The 21,518-nt window shown below is 44.2% G+C and overlaps 1 protein-coding gene and 1 long non-coding RNA gene across 4 annotated transcripts; one reads left to right on the forward strand and one right to left on the reverse strand.

Moving 5' to 3' along the window:
* Positions 1 to 3,034: 3,034 nt before the first annotated feature.
* LOC308576077 lies at positions 3,035 to 10,408 on the reverse strand. The gene is made up of 2 exons (XR_014003062.1): positions 10,074 to 10,408; positions 3,035 to 3,753 (listed from the first exon to the last, which is right to left on the reverse strand). It is a non-coding gene; the product is annotated as an uncharacterized lncRNA (long non-coding RNA).
* Positions 10,409 to 10,609: 201 nt separating this feature from the next.
* On the forward strand, positions 10,610 to 18,041 carry ARL6IP4 (ARF like GTPase 6 interacting protein 4). 3 transcript variants are annotated; one of them, XM_081175135.1, is made up of 6 exons: positions 10,610 to 10,763; positions 11,978 to 12,212; positions 12,950 to 13,295; positions 13,615 to 13,732; positions 15,437 to 15,506; positions 16,105 to 18,041. In XM_081175135.1, exons 2-6 carry the CDS (start codon positions 11,988 to 11,990, stop codon positions 16,159 to 16,161), a joined length of 816 nt encoding a protein of 271 aa, XP_081031261.1. In that variant the 5' UTR covers positions 10,610 to 10,763; positions 11,978 to 11,987; the 3' UTR covers positions 16,162 to 18,041. The 3 variants fall into 3 exon arrangements, with proteins under 3 accessions (XP_081031261.1, XP_081031263.1, XP_081031262.1); XM_081175137.1 differs by having other exon boundaries at positions 11,978 to 12,200; XM_081175136.1 differs by having other exon boundaries at positions 10,612 to 10,763; positions 11,978 to 12,192; positions 12,939 to 13,295.
* The last annotated feature ends 3,477 nt before the right edge of the window (positions 18,042 to 21,518 follow it).

The following is a 21,518-nucleotide window of genomic DNA, read 5'->3' on the forward strand; positions in this document are numbered from 1 at the left end:
TCGGCAGCAGGAGAAGAAGGGGGATGTTTTCTGGACTGTTTAAACCTGCAGAAGTGAGTTTAAAGTAAAGTAACTTTCCATCGTCCTGATCCTGGAGCGGGGTGTCAGGACTGACGTTTGAAGCTCATTGACCAGAGACAAACGCTTTTGACAGATAGCTAAAAGAAGAGAAACATAGTGATTCCATTGTTTCCTTTCGCACCTTAAAGGAACAAATATTGACAAAATATCTGAAAAAAGGAAACTCTGTTGCTAGACTTGTCTTTAAAAGAAAGATTAAATAGAAGTTTTCCCCCTAGAGGGAGACTGTGAAACTGTAACCAACTCCTGGGAGCTGGCAGCTGTTACAGATTACAATCGTGGGAATAGACATCTGACCTTCAGGACAATGTATTCAGAAGCTCTGTTGTGTGCTTTCTATAAAACAAATGCCCTACTGGAACAGCTACATGAGAAGACGAATTTGATGGCTGATTCGATTAGAAATTTTGAACAGGCAGTGGGAAATTTTGAACAGGCAGTGGGAAAATATGTGGAGCCCACCCAGGAATTAAATCAGGAGTGTGCCCTGACAGAACAGGCCCAACAGGAATATGAACTTTGGATATGATAAATGAACTTGGAAAAAGCCAGATTTGGAAAGAAAAAGTTTGGTTTGGTCTGGAAATGGGGGGTTGGATAGACCCTCCTATGCAGGGATGTTTGGACTTTTCAAGTCTGGCAATGGGCCGTGAGATGTTTGGGATTGTGGGGGCTCTCAATTTTGGAGAGATTTTGAAACATGTCTTTAAATACCATATGGAATTTAGTGTCGATTTGGAAAAGGGGCTGATCTGTCGAGAAGGGTCAAAAATATTGCTAAGCTGGAGCTCCCACGAGTGAAACGAGCAGGAGACAAGGGAAAATACAGTTACAAATATGAAGAAGAGCTGCGGAAGGGACATGGAAGAGACTTAAGGGCCTCGGATATTAGGATACCAGGTTAATGCGCCAGATTGATGGGATAATGAGGACTGACAAAACCCGGGACCAGGAGGAAGGGACGCTGGATGAAGACTGGATTTGTTTTTATTTCCTTTTTTCACTACTAGGACTGTTTTACAAAATTGATGAATGTTAGAAAAATGTTGGAATGAAATTACTTGGCTTTAGTAAAAATGTTTAAAGAATTATGCAAGAATATTATGGTTATGAGAAGTTGGTAAAAATAAGATTTAAGTTTCAAGGTTTTTTATAGTAAGATAAGATTAAAATAGTTTAAGGTAATGTAATGACAGAATATTATGAAATATGGAAAGGATTTGCTGTGACAATTAACAACCAGGATACAAGGAAGGGGAGGAGGAGGAGGTCAAGGAAAGAGGGTAATGATAGTTGAGGAGTTGAGAATAATGGATTTGTTTTTAAATGTTTTTAAATGTTTGTGGAGTATTTTTGTTTTGTTTTGTTTTATTTCTTGTTCTCTTATTTTGAATTTGTATATGTATGGTTGGAAGTGGCTTGTTTTTTTCTTTTTCTACTTTTTTTCTTTTGTAACTTTAAAAATCCCCCCCCCCAATAAATATCATTTAAAAACAAACAAACAGTGTGCCACATGAGGATTGGAGCCTATGCTGATGGCTAGATGTCTTCTGTGACTTACAGTTGACAGTCACCACGTGAAAGGCTCAGTAATAATCTCTTACTCTCCCCTCCACCTCCTATCAAGCTGATAGCTCTTACAATTGCAATTATCTCTAACCTTAAAAAACATCATTTTATTTTTAATTCATTTCCAACTGTCTACCTTGATTTCCCAGCAAACTAATTTCATACAATTTCCAATTCAGAGGCCAGATCACAGCTGTCTTTGCTTGGTGCAAGCCTCTAGAGGCAATCAAATGTCCACTTTGAAAATTAATCTGCACAGTTATTAATGCAAAAGTAACCTGATGAAAGGAGGCAAAAAAATCTCCAACACCATTCATTTCCCTGTGAGTGGGATGAGAGAATGGTTGTGTGTTTTGAAATGTCGGTGTTCTGAGTCAATTATATTTTTGTCCAGCTCTATTCTGTCAAAATCACATCTGGCCATTACAGTGGTGTAAAAGAAAGGGTGTAGGAAATGAAATAATTGTTGCCTTTTCATTGTTTAAGGATGTTTTGTTAAGACTTTTGATTCAACACACTTATTTCAATATACAGTTGTACCTTGGTTTTCGAACTTAATCCGTTCCGGAAGTCCGTTTTGAAACCAAAGCGTTCTTAAACCAAGATGTGCTTTCCCATAGCAGCAGGGGACTCAATTTACAAATGGAACACACTCAACAGGAAGAGAAACATGTTCTGCATGCAAGGCAAAGTTCACAAACCAAAACACCTACTTCCGGGTTTGCAGTGTTCTTAATCCAAGTTGTTCATAAACAAAGCTGTTCTTAAACCAAGGTCCCACTATATAAGCGTCAATAGACTGACCTTTTAAATAGGAAGCTACTCTTTATGTTTCTAAGCATTTTTTTACCTTTCTATTAATTCACCAATTTTATAATTGCTCTTAGTACCATTAAATAATGCCTTACAGTGGTACCTTGGTTTATGAACTTAATCCGTTCTGGAGTCTGGTCTTAAACAAAAGTAGTCTTAAACCAAGGCATGCTTTCCAATAGAAAGTAAAGGAAAACGGATTAATCCATTCCAGACGTTGAAAAACAACCCCTAAAACAGCAATTTTACATAAATTTTACTATCTAACGAGACCATTGATCCATAAAATGACAGCAATAGACCAGGCTGCAATCTCCTACCCAGTATAGAAACCCTTCCCCTGCCCATGCCATCCTGGGAGGGAATGCCGCGACAGTCACTTCTTGTCAGCGAAGCTCAGATGCTGACAGGAGGAGAAGCAGCAGGCATAGGGAGAGAATGGTTAGCAGAGGAAGGCAGAGAGGAGGGGGAGAGCAGCTGTAATCTGAGCTCGTTAGGCAAGGGGGGGGGAACCAAGGTGCCAACAAAATTCTGTTTTATTTTTTAGCTATGCTAGAAAGACCAAAGCAGGTTGCAAAGAATTTCGTTTTATTTTTTAAGTAACAGCAACACTCCTGAATCGCCCTCCCTCTCTGCAGCAGCTGGAGGGATAACCCTAACATACAGTAAGTCATATAAAACTTGTCAATAAATGGTGGTCAATTATATTTTTGTCCAGCTCTATTCTGTCAAAATCACATCTGGCCATTATATTTGTAGACGAATCCCTATGACAATTGCTAAAATGGCTGTTTTCAACAATAATACAGAGTTCTTTCACCAACCCACTGGGGTACAGTTTGACATGCATGGAATTTATAGCATATTTTCATTAAAGTCAAGGGTAAGATAATAGTGGTACAGAATATAAATTCTATTTTGTTGTGTTTTGTGTGGAAGAAATAAGAAAACTGAAGAAGCAGGACCCAAATATTCACTGTTCGTATAAGAGCTGGACTAATTAAAGGTTGCAATCCTATATACACTTTCCTGGGAGGAAGCACTATTGAACTCAATGGTGCATGCCTCCGAGTAGACATACTGTACCTTGTACTGTATAAAATCATTATAGTAAAGCCTTTGTGGTTAAGAGTGTTAAACAGAGGTGGAGCAGGTTTGGTTTTGTTTGCTTATTTAGCGTTCAAATCCAGGCTTGAACCGCTACTGACTCAAAGTCTGCTGCCAGATTCTGGGCTATGCTCAGCCTAACCTACCTTACAGTATTGTTGCGAGGATAAAAAAGTGTGTTGCCTCAAAAAACTTCCGGGGGCGGCGCGAAACTGTAATGGCGGTCCTCTTCGGGCTCTGAAGAGGGGCTCCGCGGAAAAGGGTCGTTCGCTGCGGCATAGCGACGACCCATTAAGATAAACCACGGGTAGAGTGAGCCCGTGGCCGTGGGACTCGGCGGGCACCAGAAGCTGCTCCGAAAGCACAGAAGGGACCCCGTAAGGAGACCCGGAGTGAAGGAGGGGTAGCGGTGCTGTGAGTTCATCGCTCTTTCCGCGGAAGCGAAGCCGCGCGGCTGTTACAGATGAGCGCTGATCCTTCTTCCTAAAATCAACGCTAAACTGCAAGCAACATACCCGTGAGTAAAGGGGTTTAAAATTTGGCAAAAGAAATTCGGCTAATTTGGCTGAAAGCGGGAGACGAGAAAAGGGAAGTCCGTCTTCCGACATTGCTGACAAGATCAAAGCAAAGCTTTTAGAAACGGAAGCATTTGAAACGGGACTTTGGGAAGTTTAAACTTTTTCGTGCTACAAAATCTGCCTATTTTATTGATCTGAAGGTGGAAATGGACATTGACTAAAAGAAGCAGCAGATGGTGACTTTCCTCCTATCTTTTTTCTTCTTTGGGCTGTATTTTTAAAGAGCCAGATTGTCGGGCTGCCAGAGAGAGAGACTGTGTCAAACTGCGGAAACAGTTGCAAACTGTGCTAGAAAGTAATTGTTACATTTGAGCAGAAAAGTCTGATTGGGATACTGTTACAAGCACCCTTTGTGGAACTCTGTCGATTTATAAAAGGTGCTTTGGGAGATCTTGAATTTATGAAGGGACTTTTGGATTAATGAATTTACTGTTCTGAAACAATTTGGAATTTAAATGGCGGATTACTTCCTTCTTTGTCTTTGAAACCGGGTGGCACTCCCCCTACAGGGCTTTCGGATTATAAAATCCTGGGAACTGACTTTTGTTTTGAATTCCATCTCACTGGCTGTTTACTCCTGAATTTGTCTTTCCCATGGAACAATAGACAATTTGACCTTGAACATTGACAGATGTGTAATGAGTGGTGCAGGGAGAACAAGAGCGTCTAAAGCAAAGGAATCTAAAGAGGCTAAGGAAAAAGAAAAGGAAAAGGAAAGAAGACCAGCACAATTTGTACAAACAACATTGACCCAAGGACGCCGATCGTCGGTTCCAGCTGTACTGGTGTCTCATAGAGAACAAGGGGAAATAACTGAGAAGTCCACTGAGGAAGATATGGCAGCAGGTGGGTCAGACACACTATTAAAACAAATATTGGAGCAACTATCAAGTTTAAATCAGAAGGTGGACGATCAGTCTGTGAAGATAGATAAAGCAACTTCCTCGATCCAAAAACTGACTGACCAAGTTTCCCAGCACACGCAAGCCATAGAGAAATTGCAAGGAGCAACAGCGGAAAATCGAGAATTAGCTGGAGAAGCAATCCAGAAAGTGGGAGTCCTACAAAAAGAGGTTGAAGAAATAAAAGGAGAAGTTAGGCCCCTGCACAAACAGGTGGGTGAACAACAAGTCTATCTGTCAATGGTGGAACTGAAAAATCGTGAGAGCAACATCAAATTGAGAGGTATTCCAGAACTCGAGCAAGGAGACTTGATTGGATACTTAACACAGGAATTCTCGAAGTTCTGGGGTTTAAAGGAAGACACGGATTTTAGGATTGTCTCGGCATACAGATTGGGAAGACTGGTAAGGAAAGACAGATCCAGAGACTGCTTGATAATTTTAAGAACAAAGGAAGAGAGAGACAAGATCCTAGGCCTTCATTTCAAAAAAGCAATTGAAATACAAGACAAAAGAGTGGAAATTTACAGAGATATTCCGAGGCAGCTGCTGGACCTTAGAGCCACCTATACAGAATTAGCAAAATTGCTGAGACACAACGCAATTCCCTATAGGTGGGAGTTTCCACAGGGATTATCCTTCACCTACAAAGAAAGGAAGGTTAAAATAAGAACACCTGAAGATAACCAAAGGTTCCTTCACGATCACGGAGAAGATCTCCAAAAAGGAGCGGATTGGCTTCCAGTTTTACCAGCACCAGCACCGCCCGGAAGTGGGCCAACGCCTATACCTTCGGGATCTGAACAAAAGAAAGACACCCCATCTTAAGAACATCTTAATTAGAACAGGATGTCTCTGCAGCTACTTAGTTGGAACATAAATGGCGGGAATTCTCCGGAAAAAAGGAGAAGGATATTTCATATCCTAAAAAAAGAACAATTGGATGTAATATGTTTGCAAGAAACACATGTGACTAGGCTCCACAGGAAAGTATTAATCAATAAAAGACTTGGCCAAGAATTTATCTCATCAGATAAAGTTAAAAAAAGAGGTGTTGTAATTTATGCAAAGGAGAACCTGTCGCCAAAATTTTTATTTAAAGATGATCATGGAAGAATCCTCGCAATTGAAATCCAAACACAAGGGGAAAAGATTTTGATATTAGGAATCTACGCGCCAAATGATGGAAAATCAGAATTCTACAAGAAGCTGCATGAGACAATGATGGACTATCTGGACTATGCAAATATTATTGTGATGGGAGACATGAATGGGGTGGTGTCTACAAATATGGACAAATCTCAAAATCAAAACTTAACAACAGACGGCAGACTCCCTAAAACTTTCTTTGAGATGACAGACAATATGGACTTGATTGACATTTGGAGGACAAGGAACCCCTTGGGTAAAGAAGGAACTTTCTTTTCTGAGGCCCACTTGTCATGGACACGAATCGACCAAATTTGGATATCCAGAGGGCTGGCTCCGAAAACGAGAAAAGTGGAAATCTGCCCAAAAACCTGCTCCGACCATAATGCCTTAAAAATGGAATTGAGACTTTTCCCAACTGGATCCTTCAGATGGAGAATGAATGACACCTTGCTAAGAGATCAAGAGATTGTTAAGAAGGCCCAAAAAACGCTAAAGGACTACTTTGAAATAAATTTGAATACTACGGTGGAGAAAAGAATAATCTGGGACGCTAGCAAAGCTGTAATGAGAGGGTTTCTGATACAACAGAATACAATAAAGAGAAAATTTTGGAATGGAAAAAAGGAAAAAATTCTAGAGAAAATAAGTGAAGGAGAGAAAAAGCTGAGAACTAATCCGAAGTCAAAGGAGGTGCTAAGAGAGATCAAATTCCATCAAGCACAATATTCGAAATTGATTAATCAAGAGATTGAGTGGAAAATCAAACAAATGAAGCAGAGATCGTTTGAATCAGCAAATAAATGTGGAAAGTTGCTAGCTTGGCAATTGAAAAAAAGACAAAAGCTAAACACGGTCACAAACTTGGAGATTCAAGGAAAAATAGTTCAGAAACCAGAAGAAATAAGAAAGTGCTTCCACAGATATTTCAAAGAACTATATGCACAGGGGCCTCAGAAAGAATCGGAAATAGACCAATTTTTGAGGACAAATGGACTATCCAAAATAAGTCAAGATAAAAGATCAACTCTCAACAGTAAAATAACTCAACAGGAAATTGAAGGTGCCATACAAAATATGCAACTTGGCAAATCTCCAGGCCCAGATGGTCTCACCTCCAAATATTACAAGACTTTGAAGGATTGTTTGATACAACCGTTGCTGGAGGTTTGCAACCAGATTATGGAGGGGAGAAGGGCACCGGAAACGTGGAAAGAAGCATTCATCACATTGATTCCTAAGTCAGAGAAGGAAAAGACTCAGCTTAAGAACTACCGTCCCATCTCACTCCTGAATGTGGATTACAAAATATTTGCAGACATTTTAGCAAGTAGACTTAAAAACGTTTTAAACGAAGTAATTCACAAGGACCAAGCAGGCTTTCTCCCTGGTAGACACATGTCTGATAACACCAGGAACATCATTGATATATTGGAGTTGTTGAGAATTAGAAACACAAGGGCTGCTTTAATCTTTATTGATGCGGAGAAAGCATTTGACAACATTTCTTGGATGTTTATGAAGAAAAACTTGAAGGGGATGGGAGTGGGACGGGGGTTTGAAAATGGACTAGAAGCAATTTATTCAGAGCAAAAAGCCAAGTTGATAGTGAACAATGTGGTGTCGGATGAACTTCTAATTGAAAAAGGGACACGACAGGGGTGCCCTTTATCCCCTCTGCTATTTATCTCTGTTCTGGAGGTATTGCTGAATATGATTAGGGAGGACCAGTTGGTGCAAGGTATAGAGGTCGGAGCGAAACAATACAAACTGAAAGCCTTTGCAGATGACCTAGTTTTGACAGTACAGGAGCCAGTATCTAGCACAAAAAGAGTTTTGGAACTTATCCTGGAGTTTGGTCGGGTGGCGGGATTCAAGTTAAATAAACAAAAAACTAAGGTTTTGGTCAAAAATTTGACATCTACAGAGATAGAGGGGTATCAGAAAGAGACAGAGCTAAGTGTGGTTAAGAAAGTGAAATACCTGGGGGTATATTTGTCCACCAAAAATTTAAATCTTTTTAAAGATAATTATGAAAAATGTTGGTTGGAAATTAAAAAGGATCTGGATATTTGGTCAAGATTGAAACTTACCTTGTCAGGCCGAATCGCAGCTATAAAGATGTGTGTTTTGCCAAAAATGCTGTTCTTATTTCAAACCCTTCAGGTCGTGGACAGAATGGAATGTTTTGGAAAATGGCAGAAGGATATTTCTAAGTTTGTCTGGCAGGGCAAAAAGCCCCGAATAAAATTCAAAATACTAACCGACTCAAAAGAAAGAGGGGGGTTTGCCCTGCCGGACCTAAGGTTGTATTATGAAGCTGCAGCCTTCTGCTGGTTGAAGGATTGGTTCCTGTTGGAAAACACCGATGTCCTAGATCTGGAAGGGTTTGACAACGTGTATGGTTGGCATGCATACTTGTGGTATGACAAGGCGAAGGTGCATAAATTGTTCAAAAACCATATTGTCAGAAAATCAATTTTTGCCGTCTGGACGAAGTACAAGGATTTATTAGAAAGCAAGACCCCGAGGTGGCTATCACCTGTGGAAGCCAAGATTTCAAAAAAAAAACCCAATATGGAGGCCTACTGGCCAAAGTATTGGGAACTGATTGAAAGAGTTGGAGATAATTGGAAGCTCCAAAGCCAGGACAAATTAAAAGGTAAGGTGCGAGACTGGCTACATTATGCTCAAATTCAAGAGGTATTCAAAATGGACAGAAAAATGGGTTTCCAGTTGGAAAAATCGAAACTGGAGACGGAGTTGCTAGAACCAAAGATTAAGGTATTTTCGAGAATGTATGACTTGCTGCTTAAATGGAACACACAGGATGAGACAGTTAAATCTGCTATGATAAAATGGGCACAGGATGTGGGACACAACATTATGTCTGAAGACTGGGAAAGGTTATGGAACACCGGTATGAAATTCACGGCATGTAGTGCCTTGAAAGAGAACATTATGAAAATGGTATACCGGTGGTACATGACCCCAGTCAAGTTGGCTAAAATATATCATCTTTCTGATAATAAGTGTTGGAAATGCAAGGAGGCAGAAGGGACATTCTTTCACCTCTGGTGGACCTGCCCGAAAGTAAAGGCCTTTTGGGAAATGATACATAATGAGCTGAAAAAGGTATTTAAATATACCTTTTCTAAGAAACCAGAGGCCTTTCTCCTGGGCATGGTGGATCGGAAGGTGCCAAAGAAGGACAGAACCTTGTTTATGTATGCAACCACAGCAGCTAGGATTCTCATCGCTAAGTTCTGGAAAACACCAGATTTACCCACACTGGAGGACTGGCAGACGCAGTTGATGGACTACATGGAGTTGGCAGAAATGACTGGCAGAATCCGAGATCTGAGCGAAGAAACAATGGAGGAGGACTGGAAAAAATTTAAGGACTATTTGCAAAAACATTATAAGTTGTTTGAATGTTAAGATAGCGCACGATTAAGAAATACTATGCTTCTGCATTTTATTTTAAGCAAATGATAAAGTAAGCATTGATGGAAAAAACGAGACATATTTGAAACAAAATATTATGTTTATTAAGAGTCTTAAAATTAAATTACAAATTTTTGAAATTGGTAACATAATATATTTAAAGGTACAATAAGATGGGAAACAAGATAACAAATTGCTGAACTGGTTAGAATAATGAACGCAATGCTGAGAGGATGTGAGGAGGTCCAAAAGTGAAATGCTGAAGGATGTTAAGGAAAGTTTCATAACATTTTTTCTTGTTTTTATTCTTTCTTATACATATATACAAAAAATGTTTCTTGTATCTTGCCATGTAAACAATTTTGTAAATCTATGAAAAGAAACGCAATAAAAAATTTTTTAAAAAAAAAAAAAAAAAGTGTGTTGCCTCGAGTTCTGTGATGAAAAGGTGGGATAAAAATGTAAGAAGCAACTACTAAATGCATGTTTTGCCAATTGTTAAAAATATGGATTATACTGCTTTATTTTTAATAATATTTATTTTAAAAGATGCACGCTCCACCTTCTGATCTAAACTGATCCCACAAAATGGTTTACCATTTTATTTTTTGCTTCTTTTATGATTATTGTCCTTGAACGCCACTTTGGATATTTTTGAACAAACACGTACAGAACACAAAAGGAGAATTTCCCCCCTTAAAAATTGAAAGAAAGAAAACGGGGGTCCTCGATCTTCGGCTCCGCACCCCCGATTTTTTGGGTTGCAGAGATCCCCCTGGGCCACTCGGCACCCTCCAGGTGTTGGCCTGACCTCTCGCCACTCGCTCCCGGGGCCCAGGGAAGCTGGAGCCCAACAACCCGGCGGCGCTTCAGGGAGGGGCTTTCGGGAGGCCGGGAACTAAGATGCTCGGCCTCCGTGTTCCCCGCCGGACACTTCATGGCGACGGACGAGGAGAGGACAGGAAGTGGCCGAGGAAACTCGAAAGAGTTGCTGGGGGCCCCGCTTGGTTTCCGGGGCTTCAGAGGCGCAGCCCAGCCCGAGAAGCCCGGCCTCTGCAACGACGCTTCTCCGGGCGCCGCGCCGCGTTCCCTCGGGGCGAGGCCCGGGCCCGGCGGGGTGAGTCCGGCGGGACGGGGCGAAATTGGTTCCGCAAAGATTCTGGCGAGCAGGCCCCCAGTGCGCATGCGGGTTGGCTGCCTGACGGAGCCCTTATCTGGCAGGCGGCGGGGCGGGGCTTAGAAAGAGGGCGGGGGGAGACGGAGCGCCGGGATTGGGTGGAAAGGCTTTGAAGGACAGCAGAAACCGCGCGGGTTTTCTTAAAAGGGTCAAGGCGCGGCTGGGTCTTAAAGGGGCGGAAGTGCGCGCGCGCGCGCGCAGGTATCTAGGTGCACGAATTGACAGAGCAGCGCTAACAGATTTGTGTTCTCGGAGTGGCTTCTCATTATTAAGATTTGTTAGTCACTTAATTTTGCCCAAGGCAGCCCAAAGCGACTTACAAAGTCGTAGGGAATAAAAAGTACAGTTATAATGAAGAAGAAGAAGATCAGGCAAACCTAATACAGCCAAATAAAACGACAAACTGAAACGGCAACAGGCAGTTTAAAGAAGACAATAAAATCAAACTGCTCTTGAGTTACAAAAAAGAGGGTTGTGCACTAGAAATTATCCAAAGCTAATGATGAATGAGTTATTGTGGTTATTTTATTTTTGAATTTTCTCTAGTCAACTGAGGGGAGAAGTTGTTGCCCTGAAAGAAACAGCCCTGGCTGCTGAGCTCCAAGCCTGCTTTAATCTGAGGAAGGTTGCCAAGCTTTAAAAACAAAAAAACCCTGACCCCCATTGTGGCTCATGAAAGGCTAGCAAAGATATTGTGTTCGGCTGTAGGGCAGGGATGTGGACACCAGCTCCCGCCAGCCCCAGCCTGCTTGGTCAGGGATGGTGGGAGTTGTAGTCTAGGAGCTTCGGGAGGCTCACAGCTTCTCCCTCCTTTCATTTTAAAGAATGAGCCACTTGGCATAGAATTAACCTATAGAACTTTCAGGATCTTGCAGGAACCTGCAGCCCCAATGGCCAAGGAAGGATTAGATGACTACATGCCATGGCTTCCCATCTGAATAGGCCAAAGTGCAATCCTTGGCTCTGACTAGCAACATGGATGGGATGCTGCTATTTTGCAAACCTTGCAAGACCAAATTTCCCTAACCAAGACCTTTCTGAATGGACATTTACTTCTGGCTGGTTTGAAACTTGAGTAAGACTGAGTGTGATCTTCAAGGGCAGGATGGTCATAGGTAGCCAAGCAAGTAAATAGATCTCCTTGTTTGGAACAGACCTGAGAGTATGATGGCTCACAGCCAGGCGAGGAAAAGGTTTCGGAGCAGGAGCCGAAGCGACTCCCAGAGCAGGCGAGATGTGGAGGAGAAGGAGAAGGAAAGGAGGAGAAGCAGCAGAGAATCCCAGGGGAGGATGAGAAGTTTGTCTCCCGCCAGCAAAAGAGGATCTGAGCCCCCAAGGGTCCGAATGGGCTCAGCCTCCAGCAAAGAAGGTAAGGATGTGGGAAAGGGTGTCAGCTGCCTCTGAAGCAATAGCCTAAGAAATACAGAACTCCGATCTCTCAGTGGGGTAGCATTTGCCAGTGTTGGCCAGTGGTGCAGTTTCCTGGGGGAGCTATTGTCACTTTCTGGTCACTGAGGCTGCTCCCTGCACCCTCCACCATGGTCCCTTGTTTGCTTAGGATGAGACACTTGTGTAGAATGCAGCCTGCAGAGCAGAGTATTTCTCCCGTAGTTGTTTTTTTTTTAAATTATCACTTCTTTTGCTTTCATAGAACTTCCCACCAGAACCATCAGGGCTTGAAACTTTGCCTTCTTAAGCTTTGTCCCTCAAGCGAGCGATGGCTGCACACTGACAGCTGCCTTTTGTAACATCCAGGTGTGTCTTAAAATCAGTGCCTCTGATTATATCATTTGTTGGGCACTGACTTCAGAGCCACATCTATGCAGCAGATTCAAACCATATTAATGGGTTAGAAATATGTCCTGGCTGCCCCAACCCCAGGCAAAGAATCCCATGGAGACACTAGACTAGTTGCCTCCCCAACCCCAGTCTAGGTTATTCTTGGAGGTGAAGCCACAGCAATTAAGCCAATCAACAAGTTCCAGTTCTGGGTTCTGTCCAGGGCTAGAAAAGAGAATTCCCTCAGTTTTTTTCTCCCTTTGGGTAACAGTTCTGGTGATGTATTGCAACATGATAGATATTCCCTGGTGACTTCTGATTGATGCTGGGTTCCAGTGAAAAAGAAGAAGAAGAAGAAGGAGAAGAAGAAGAAAAGGAGAAGAGGCAGCAGCAGCAGCAGCAGCAGCTCCTCCGAGACCAGCTCCTTACCTTCAGGATCGTCCTCCTCTTCCGATTCCTCTACAGATGTGTCAGGTGACGATGAATCCAGCCGCAAAAGGAGGAAGCAGAGCAAGAAGAAGCTAAGCAAAGAGAAAGATAAAAAGCAAAAGAAGAAGAGGAAGAGGAAAACCAAGAAGAAAGCAAAGAATAAATCAAAGGGGAGGGAGAAAGAGGGAGCAACAAAGGGGGAGGCACTCCCTGGCCCTTCCCTGGACCAGTGGCAGAAAGAGACCCTGGGAGACTCCGGGCCAGGTAAGATCCTCCCCCAGGCAGGCTAGGATTGGAAAACAATAACAACACTGTTGGTTAATGAGTGGCAAAATGAATGTTGCAGTTTTGCAATAGGGACCTTAATTAGATCCATTTTCTGTAAGTTTGTTTATTACTAGATGGATTTTTAAAAAATCATTACTAAGCGATTTGTACTTTTAACTGATAGTGCAGTAATTTCTGAACACACTGGAGGAGCCTTTTTTCTGTGGGATTGAACAACAAAAATGCTCTCCCTACCAGTGGTAATACCAGAGCTATTGGTGAGACCACTGTTTTCTGACTTGGGTCTGCCTCTCAGCCCTGACAGATGAGCAGAAATCCCGCATCCAAGCAATGAAGCCCATGACGAAAGAGGAGTGGGACGCTCGGCAGAGTGTGATAAGGAGAGTCGTTGACCCTGAAACAGGAAGAACAAGGTGTGTTGCCTTGGGGGGGGGGCTGGTTGTCACTAGAAGATTGTCACTAAGTTAAATTTATGTAGACCCTCTGGGTTTTCTCTCCTGCATCTGCATTATCCTCTGAAACGACGACATAGTTCAGTTTCTTTACAGAGCTCTTTGTATTTTCTTAAGTTCCTTCATTGGCAGTTTATTTTTGCAAATGCTGACCCCGATTAATAGTATCGTTTTAAAAGCACCACGCACAGAGCTTTTACACTTTCTTTTATTTTCCCCTTGCAACATCACCATGTGCTCAGTCACTGTTGGTCCCATCTTACAAATGGGGAACTGGACTGTGATAAAGCGAGTGGGCACAACAAGCCATGTTCTTCAGCTTATGAACCTTTTCTTCCTAAACTTAAAAGCCCCTAATGTAGGGAAGGTGCTCCAGACTTGCGGTTATGTTGTGTCCCCTTTTCTACACCGTTCACAGGATCCCTTTGGGGTTTGGTCCAAGTGTGGCTGTGCCATAGACAGGGAGAAGCGCATCATGACACTGGTAGCTATGGATACAGCCTTAGTCATACTCAGAGAAGACCATTTGAAACGTGCCAGTTATGGTTCTTCTCTGAGTAGAACTTTGTTGAATACAGCCCTGCTTTTAATCCTACCACTCATAAGCTCTAGCTTGGAATTTGCTTTTTCTGCTGCAGCTGAGTTGGCATTCTTTGTGGCTGGCCCCATTGCAGCAAGGCGATCCCTATATTCTCACATTCTTAACTATGGGAGGCAGCTTCATACTGGCCAGACCACTGGTCCTCTTGGCCCAGTATTGTCTACACTGACTGGCAGAGGCTCTCCAGTGTTTGGGACATAGGACATTCCCATCCCTTCCTGGAGATGTACCGTATTTTTCGCCCTATAGGACGCACTTTTCCCCCTCCAAAAATGAAGGGGAAATCTGGGTGCGTCCTATGGGGCGAATGCAGGCTTTTGCTGAAGCTTGGAGAGCGAGAGGGGTCGGTGCGCACCGACCCCTCTCGCTCTCCAGGCTTCAGGAACACATCCGCAGCCTAGGCAGCCCTACGGGAGGTCCGGCAGGGATGTCTAGGCTGCGGATAGCAGCCTGCCGCCCGGCGGGCGGGGCGCCCTGAAGCAGAGCGCCCCCCTCGCCAGGCAGACATCCGCAGCGTGGGGAGCCTTGCCGGACTTCCCGGCAAGGCTCCCCACGCTGCAGATAGCAGCCTGCTGCCTGGCGGGCGGGGCGCCCTGAAGCAGAGCGCCCCCCTCGCCAGGCAGACATCCGCAGCGTGGGGAGCCTTGCCGGACTTCCCAGCAAGGCTCCCCACGCTGCGGATAGCAGCCTGCCGGCCCCGAGGGGGGGCGCCCTGATGCAGAGCGCCCCTCGCCGGGGCAGACATCGGCCAGCCCCACAAGCTCAGGGGACAGCAGGGAGGCACAGCGCCGCCATCCCGCTGTTCCTCGACCTGGTTCTGTTTCCCCGACCTGCTTTTGGGGGGGAAATAAAGGGAAATTTTTTTTCCTTTATTTCCCCCCAAAAAAACTAGGTGCGTCCTATGGGACGGAGCATCCTATGGGGCGAAAAATACGGTAGTTGGGGGTTGAGTCAGGGACCTTCTGCATGCAAAGCAGGGAGCTATGGCCCCCTCTGTTGATAGGAAGGGCATATCTACTGTTTGTGCAAGGTGGCCAGGACTACAATCTGAGTTTCAATTCCAGACTTATTAAAGGTGATGGCGAGGTCCTTGAGGAGATTGTTACTAAGGAGAGGCATAAAGAAATTAACAAGGTATGTGGCTGTTTATTATTGCAAAATCTAACGGATGTAATCTGGCAACTGTAGACTTGAGTATTTAGAGGACAAGGCTGGGCTTTGTAGGCTGGGTTTTGTTCAGTGGCTTATTAATTCCCCTAAAGTGGTTCCACTGACTTCAGTGTCATAGAATCATAGAACTGTAGAGTTGGAAGGGATCCCGAGGGTTATCTAGCCCAGCCCCCTGCAATGCAAGAATCTCAACATTCAGTCCCCCATCCAATTTGAAACCATACCAGACCCTGCTTAGCTTTGGAAATATGCTAGCAGTTTTATTGCTAAGAGAGAGAATAAGCTGACTTTTGGGTTGCTGAGACTTTCCCATGTAGGTCCTCTTTGCCTTTGTTTCCAGCAGTTTGTAGATCAAGACTTTTTCATATCCTAGATGAGAACTTCCTTCCTTCCTTCCTTCCTTCCTTCCTTCCTTCCTTCCTTCCTTCCTTCCTTCCTTCCTTCGAAGCCTGCAGAGTGTGGGGACATTGATGCTGTTCCCCTTAAATGAATAGAACTTCAGAAATTGCACCAAAGGCTGATACGATTTGCAGACCTTTAATGCATCTACCTTTGTTCACAGCAAGCCACGCGGGGAGATGGCCTTTCCTTCCAAGCGAGGACAGGGATGCTGCAGTGATAACTGGAAGGTTTTCAGAGATGGTTTTATTCCCAGCTTCAGAAGCTTTGCTGAAACCAGGCACTGCACTCCCCACACCCAACACCCGTCCCCATGGAATTTGCATGCCAGTGCCATCAGGACTGAGAACTGCTGGGGCAGGAAGATGCCCAGATTCATCAGCTCCTAGTACAAATCCTTCTGTTTTGCAGTTCTCCCCTGTGAGGCTTTCCAATTGCTGCCTCCAGCTTGTTTCCTCATCAAGGCACTTCCCTTAGCAGTGAAAATAATTATCCCAAAGCAAAAGGGAAGTGAGCAAAAACAGAAGACCCAGGTCACTGGAAAGGAAGCGACGGAAGTCTGACAACAAATGCTGTGGAGATCTTTTACCGCTCTGCCTGCCTCCAAGGCAGATGGACCAAGTGCAAAGTGGGCTGGAGGCTTCTGGCTTTGAACCTGTGTGGGAGGGGACTTTTTTCTAAAGCTCAGCCCAGCTACTTCCCAGCTGGCTTCATGGTGTCTAGGCTCTGAAACCTCCACATCAAGGGGCGAGGAAGCAGCTAGGCTGCATCTCTAAATCCACTGTCCTAAGAAGGTGGTAGGAGGAGCACCAGCAGCTGCAACCTGTCTCCTCCTGCTCAAGGCCGAGGGAGTTTCATGCTCTTGGGTTCTGCTGGGAAGAGTTAGAGCAGGGTAAGGGCGTACAGTTCTCACACAGGTCCACTCTTGCTGTGCCCCACCTCTAGCATCTCTGGCTGAGCAGCATCTACTTAGGTGTGGGGCTTGGCAAGGTGGCTGGTCAGCCATGTTCTGCTCCTACCTCACCTTTTCTTGTGCTGTAGCCTGACACAACGCAGCCTCTGCGTAAGGGCACCTTAGTGGTGAGATCTGGATCGCACTTCAGGCTGTTCTGGTTTCCAGCTTCACACTTACACCTACCTAATATAGGAACAGGAATGCATTGAGGCTTCCTTAACAGGTCCACATGGTAACTAGCTAGATAGGTTAGCTAGATAGGATGCATTAAGCTCTGGATTCTGAAAAGTGCTGACACCTGCTGTGTTCACGGGAAATTCAAAGCCTTGACCCTTTAAGGGTGCCACACCATTTGCTTCCTTGCTAGAGGGCCCTTGTGTGTCCTTGTGCCAACAGCTATGCAATTGGCAAGCATGTCATCCTTTCAGGAGCGACTCTGTTCATGCTGCTTTGCTTTGTTTCCAGGCTCCATTGGGCAGATTATATATCTGGTGTATCTCTGTATGCCAGGGGTAGCCAAATGCTTTTGGCCCGAGTGCCAAACATTGCCAATCCTCTGAGGGTTGCATGCCTGTGATACACTACACACGTACACAGGTACACAAAACATCTCCATCACTATGATGGTTATTTCCTTAATGAAGCACTGGGCTAGGTGGAGAGGTTTAAATCTCTGTTCTCAGGGCAACACTGTGGTAGGATTGTTGCAGAGGTTTAAACTGTGCATGTTACTGGCACAAGCAATTGATTAAGGGGGGGCACGAGAGAGGCTACAATGCCAAAAATGTATTGGGGGGGCAGGAGGAGAAGCCTGCTGATTCTGCCAGCGACCCTTAGAGCAACAGTGTTGTTGCTGGGGTGGTAGACCTCACACCCAGCCCTTTCCTTAGAGGTATGGTAAGGGAACTGATAAGCAGCTCTCCTGAGGCAGGACATGGTTGTTTGCTCACCAACTTTTGGTAATCAAACAAACGTCAGTTTGTGTGAAATTCATTTTAATTATATCCTGTTAATTATTTACCCAGTGCTGAAGAATAATTCACACTTTGGCCTTATTCCTCCAAAGAAGAGTCAAGCCAATGAATTGTTGCTTTAACTCTTTTTCATCAAAACTAACAGAATGATTAAAAAAATGCTTCACTTTACATGGATTGTGCCCTTTAAGGGTGTGGTCTTTGTTTTGCAAAATCACAGCACTCCTATTTAACTGGTAGCATCCAGGTTTGTCCAGGTAATAAATGTCGTGTCATCAACTTGCACAGGCTTCCTGATGCAGGTAATACCAGGCCTTCCCCATCTTGTCTGTTTTAGGGTATCATCTGTGCTGTTTTGTGCTGTTCTGGGAACAGGGTTGTTCCACTGAACCAAGAAGAACTTCCGACTCAGCCACGTGTAACCGAAGTCATGCACATAAGACCGAATAAAGCTTTCCTGCTTTGCTTCAGCGATTCAGAGTGGGGTATAAATGCATCCATATTGCACATACTGCATAACAGCTCCGTAAAATAGGTAGTGCTGAGAAGTTGGGACTCGCCCAACCCAGCTTCTGAACCTCCAGGTTGAAAGGGGGATTTGAAACTGAGATGCTTCCTCTGGCTTCCTCTTCCTCCTCCCTGACAAGTGGGGACACCAGAGAACTGGACCAATTCATACTTGGCAGACTGATAAACAGATTGGATTGCAGTTATAATTTTTGCACTTCTCCATTTTTTCCAATACTGCTCTGTGCTCAAAAATCATATGAAATTTCTATTTTAGGTTAAAATATTCAGTGCAATACAAAATGCTCATTTTAGGATAAATGTGCAGCACAATTGTGTTTTTGCTTATGGAAACAAGACAGAACTGACTTATTAATGAACATCTGCTAACCTGACACTGGGCAGAAATAGACTGGTCCCTACTGACAAGCAGCTCTAATTTAAATGCATTTCAAGCTCTCTCCATTGCATACTAGTTGGATGTTGCATGAATATCTTGCAGGGCACGAAAATATTACTGTAACTCTTAGCCATAATAGCTTAGTGCAGGAATGATGATGAACTTCAGGTCTGGAGGCCAAATATGAGTCCAGGTCTCATCACCTGGCCCTCAGAAATTGAGCCAGGCCACACACACTGCACCTTCAGACCATTCCTCTCCTCAGTGGCCCTGCTTTGGCCCCTGAATAATTATGTTGCTATCACATTTATATCCCACTTTCTCCAAGGAACTCAGGATGGTATACATGGTCCTCCAGCTCTGCATCTGAACTCCACAACAGCCCTGTGAGGTAGGTTAGGCTGAGAGGCAGTGACTGGCCTAAGGTCACCTGGTGAGCTTCATAACTCGGTGGGGATGTGAACCCTGATTTTCCCAGGGCCTAATGCCTTAGAATGCTGGAAACCTCTCTTGTCTGTTTGGAGGAGAGATAGGGGTGTTACGGGTATGTAGAAACAAATGTATAAAGGTAAAATTTATATGGCTCCACCCACTTTTGCATGTGGCCCTCAGAAGGTCGCTCAGAAGAGAATGTGGCTCCCAGGCTGAAAGAGGTTCCTTGCCCCTGGGCTTAATGGCATTGCTCTGTAGAGAGGCTCTTTGTGCCTTAGGGAAGCCCATGCCATGGCGTCCCGATTGCGGATTTCCCCCGGAAATCTGGCTGTTATAAAGACAGAATGCTGGGATTTGGTCTGATGCTTCAGGGCTACTTTCTTGGGCTCTGAAAGCAAGTCGCTTTGAAGCTTTATGCCTTTTGTGGACTTTGCAAAGAAGCAGACACAGCAAGAGGGCCTTCCCGTTTCTTTTAATTGGTGTTAACGTACAAGGGATAACCATATACAAAGCACAACCAGGCGGCAGGACGAGGCGGCAGGACCAGCAAGGAAGAGGGGGGTTCTCACATACAAGAGCAAGGAGACAGACAGGATCATGCGGACACAAACGCAGGTAGCTGGACTCTGGGCTGATTTGCCCTTGTGACCTTTCCATAGGGAACGTTCTTGGAGTGCAGCCCCTCCAGCCGAATCTTTGAGAAGCCTGCCCTCCGCCCACCATTCAACAGAATGAACATTGTTGAATACAGAGTAACAGTCAGGGAGGAGAAGGAAGTGTGGGGTGGGGTCTCAGTGATGAAGGAGAGGGAGACAAAAGCTTAATGCTTTTGGAACTAACAGGAAAAACTGCAGCAATGGTGGTAAATACCTGAACTAGAGGGATGACTCCAGTAAAGCCCGGGATAAAACTGTCTCGGAGGAGGAGGGCTTTGTTTGTAACTGACGTCGCTCCCCACCCTGCCTTTGGCAGACAGCTTCCCTTGAGCTAGCTTTAAGATACAAAACGTTCATCAAAATTAAAGTTGGCTTGTCAGAAGATGCTAACAATCCGGCCCCAGTGCGAATTACAGGGAAGCTATCTTGTTTGGGAAGAATGTATACAACAGGTTGGGCCTCTTTTTCCATCAAACCATTGATTGTTTTGTACATTTATATCCTAATTTTCTTTGAATGGAATTCTGGGTGGTATTTATGGGGTTCTTAGGCAGACTCCCCGCCATCTAGATCTGCTTCATTCCAGCAGGCTGGTGTTGTCAGTGCCCCTTTGTAATGTTTGGATATCTAAGGCTTCAATCCTAAACACACTTAACAGGGAGTAATGTGGAGCAAAGCCACAGAACACAATGGAAATTACGTCTGGGTAATTATGTATAGGATTGTGTCATAGGAATGCCACCTAGAACCTATATGTGTGCTTTTGTTTCATTTGTTTTCTCAGATTGCAAACATTTTAGGAGCTTTCCAAAATTTAGCATGCTCTGGCAAACTTGGGGGTTGTGCAGAGGCAAGCTTTATTAAACTCCACACCCACCTTGGCTTTTCAGAGCATTAGGCTTTCCCCTGCCCATCTGCAGCCTTTTTTGGCTTAAAAGAAATGAAAGTTTAGTCCCATGTGATGCCTTTAAACATTTTTAGCCAAGTTTAAACACTTCAGCACCAAATTACCCTTCAAAACTTTCCCCCAAATGCAAGGTCTGTTGATATGGAACATCTGAAAAGAGTAAATTAAGTCTATGTTAAAAAATAGACCCAAACTCAGCAAAATTCTTGTTCCGTACCAAGGCAGCTCCAATTGTGCAGTGTGAATACATGATGTAAACCATACAGCACTGCATTATGCAAAGTTCCTTGGCTTATGGCAGGAGGATGGGGGAGATGTGGACAGAGCACTTGATCTTGTGGGAATTCTAAATGCCACCCAAACGCCAGGTTGCTGGTGCAAGCTCCTCTAAATATTTGCAAGGGGGGAGTTCCTGATCTCTTGACCACTCCTTTCCTCAAATATCACCCCAATATGTTCCCCTGTCTATTGAAAGAGGAAACCACTTCAGAGTCCAAATTACTTACAAAACATACTTCAAAGACAACAACAAACAGAAGTTATGTGATCCCAAGACAAAAAGTGCAAGTTTTACCTGTTCCTTGGCTGGCTGGGCCTTGCAGCTAAAAAATCTGGAAGGTCTCAGGCTGGGAAAGGCTGATCATCATACTGGCTGAGTCCTAGGCACGTCCAGGTGGCTCTAATATACGCAATGTACTGAAACTGTTCTCCCTGACCACTCATTCATTCACCCGGCTGAGAAGACT

Source organism: Podarcis bocagei (genome assembly GCF_964188305.1).
Source record: "Podarcis bocagei genome assembly, chromosome: 16".
NCBI classification, from domain to species: Eukaryota; Metazoa; Chordata; class Lepidosauria; order Squamata; family Lacertidae; genus Podarcis; species Podarcis bocagei.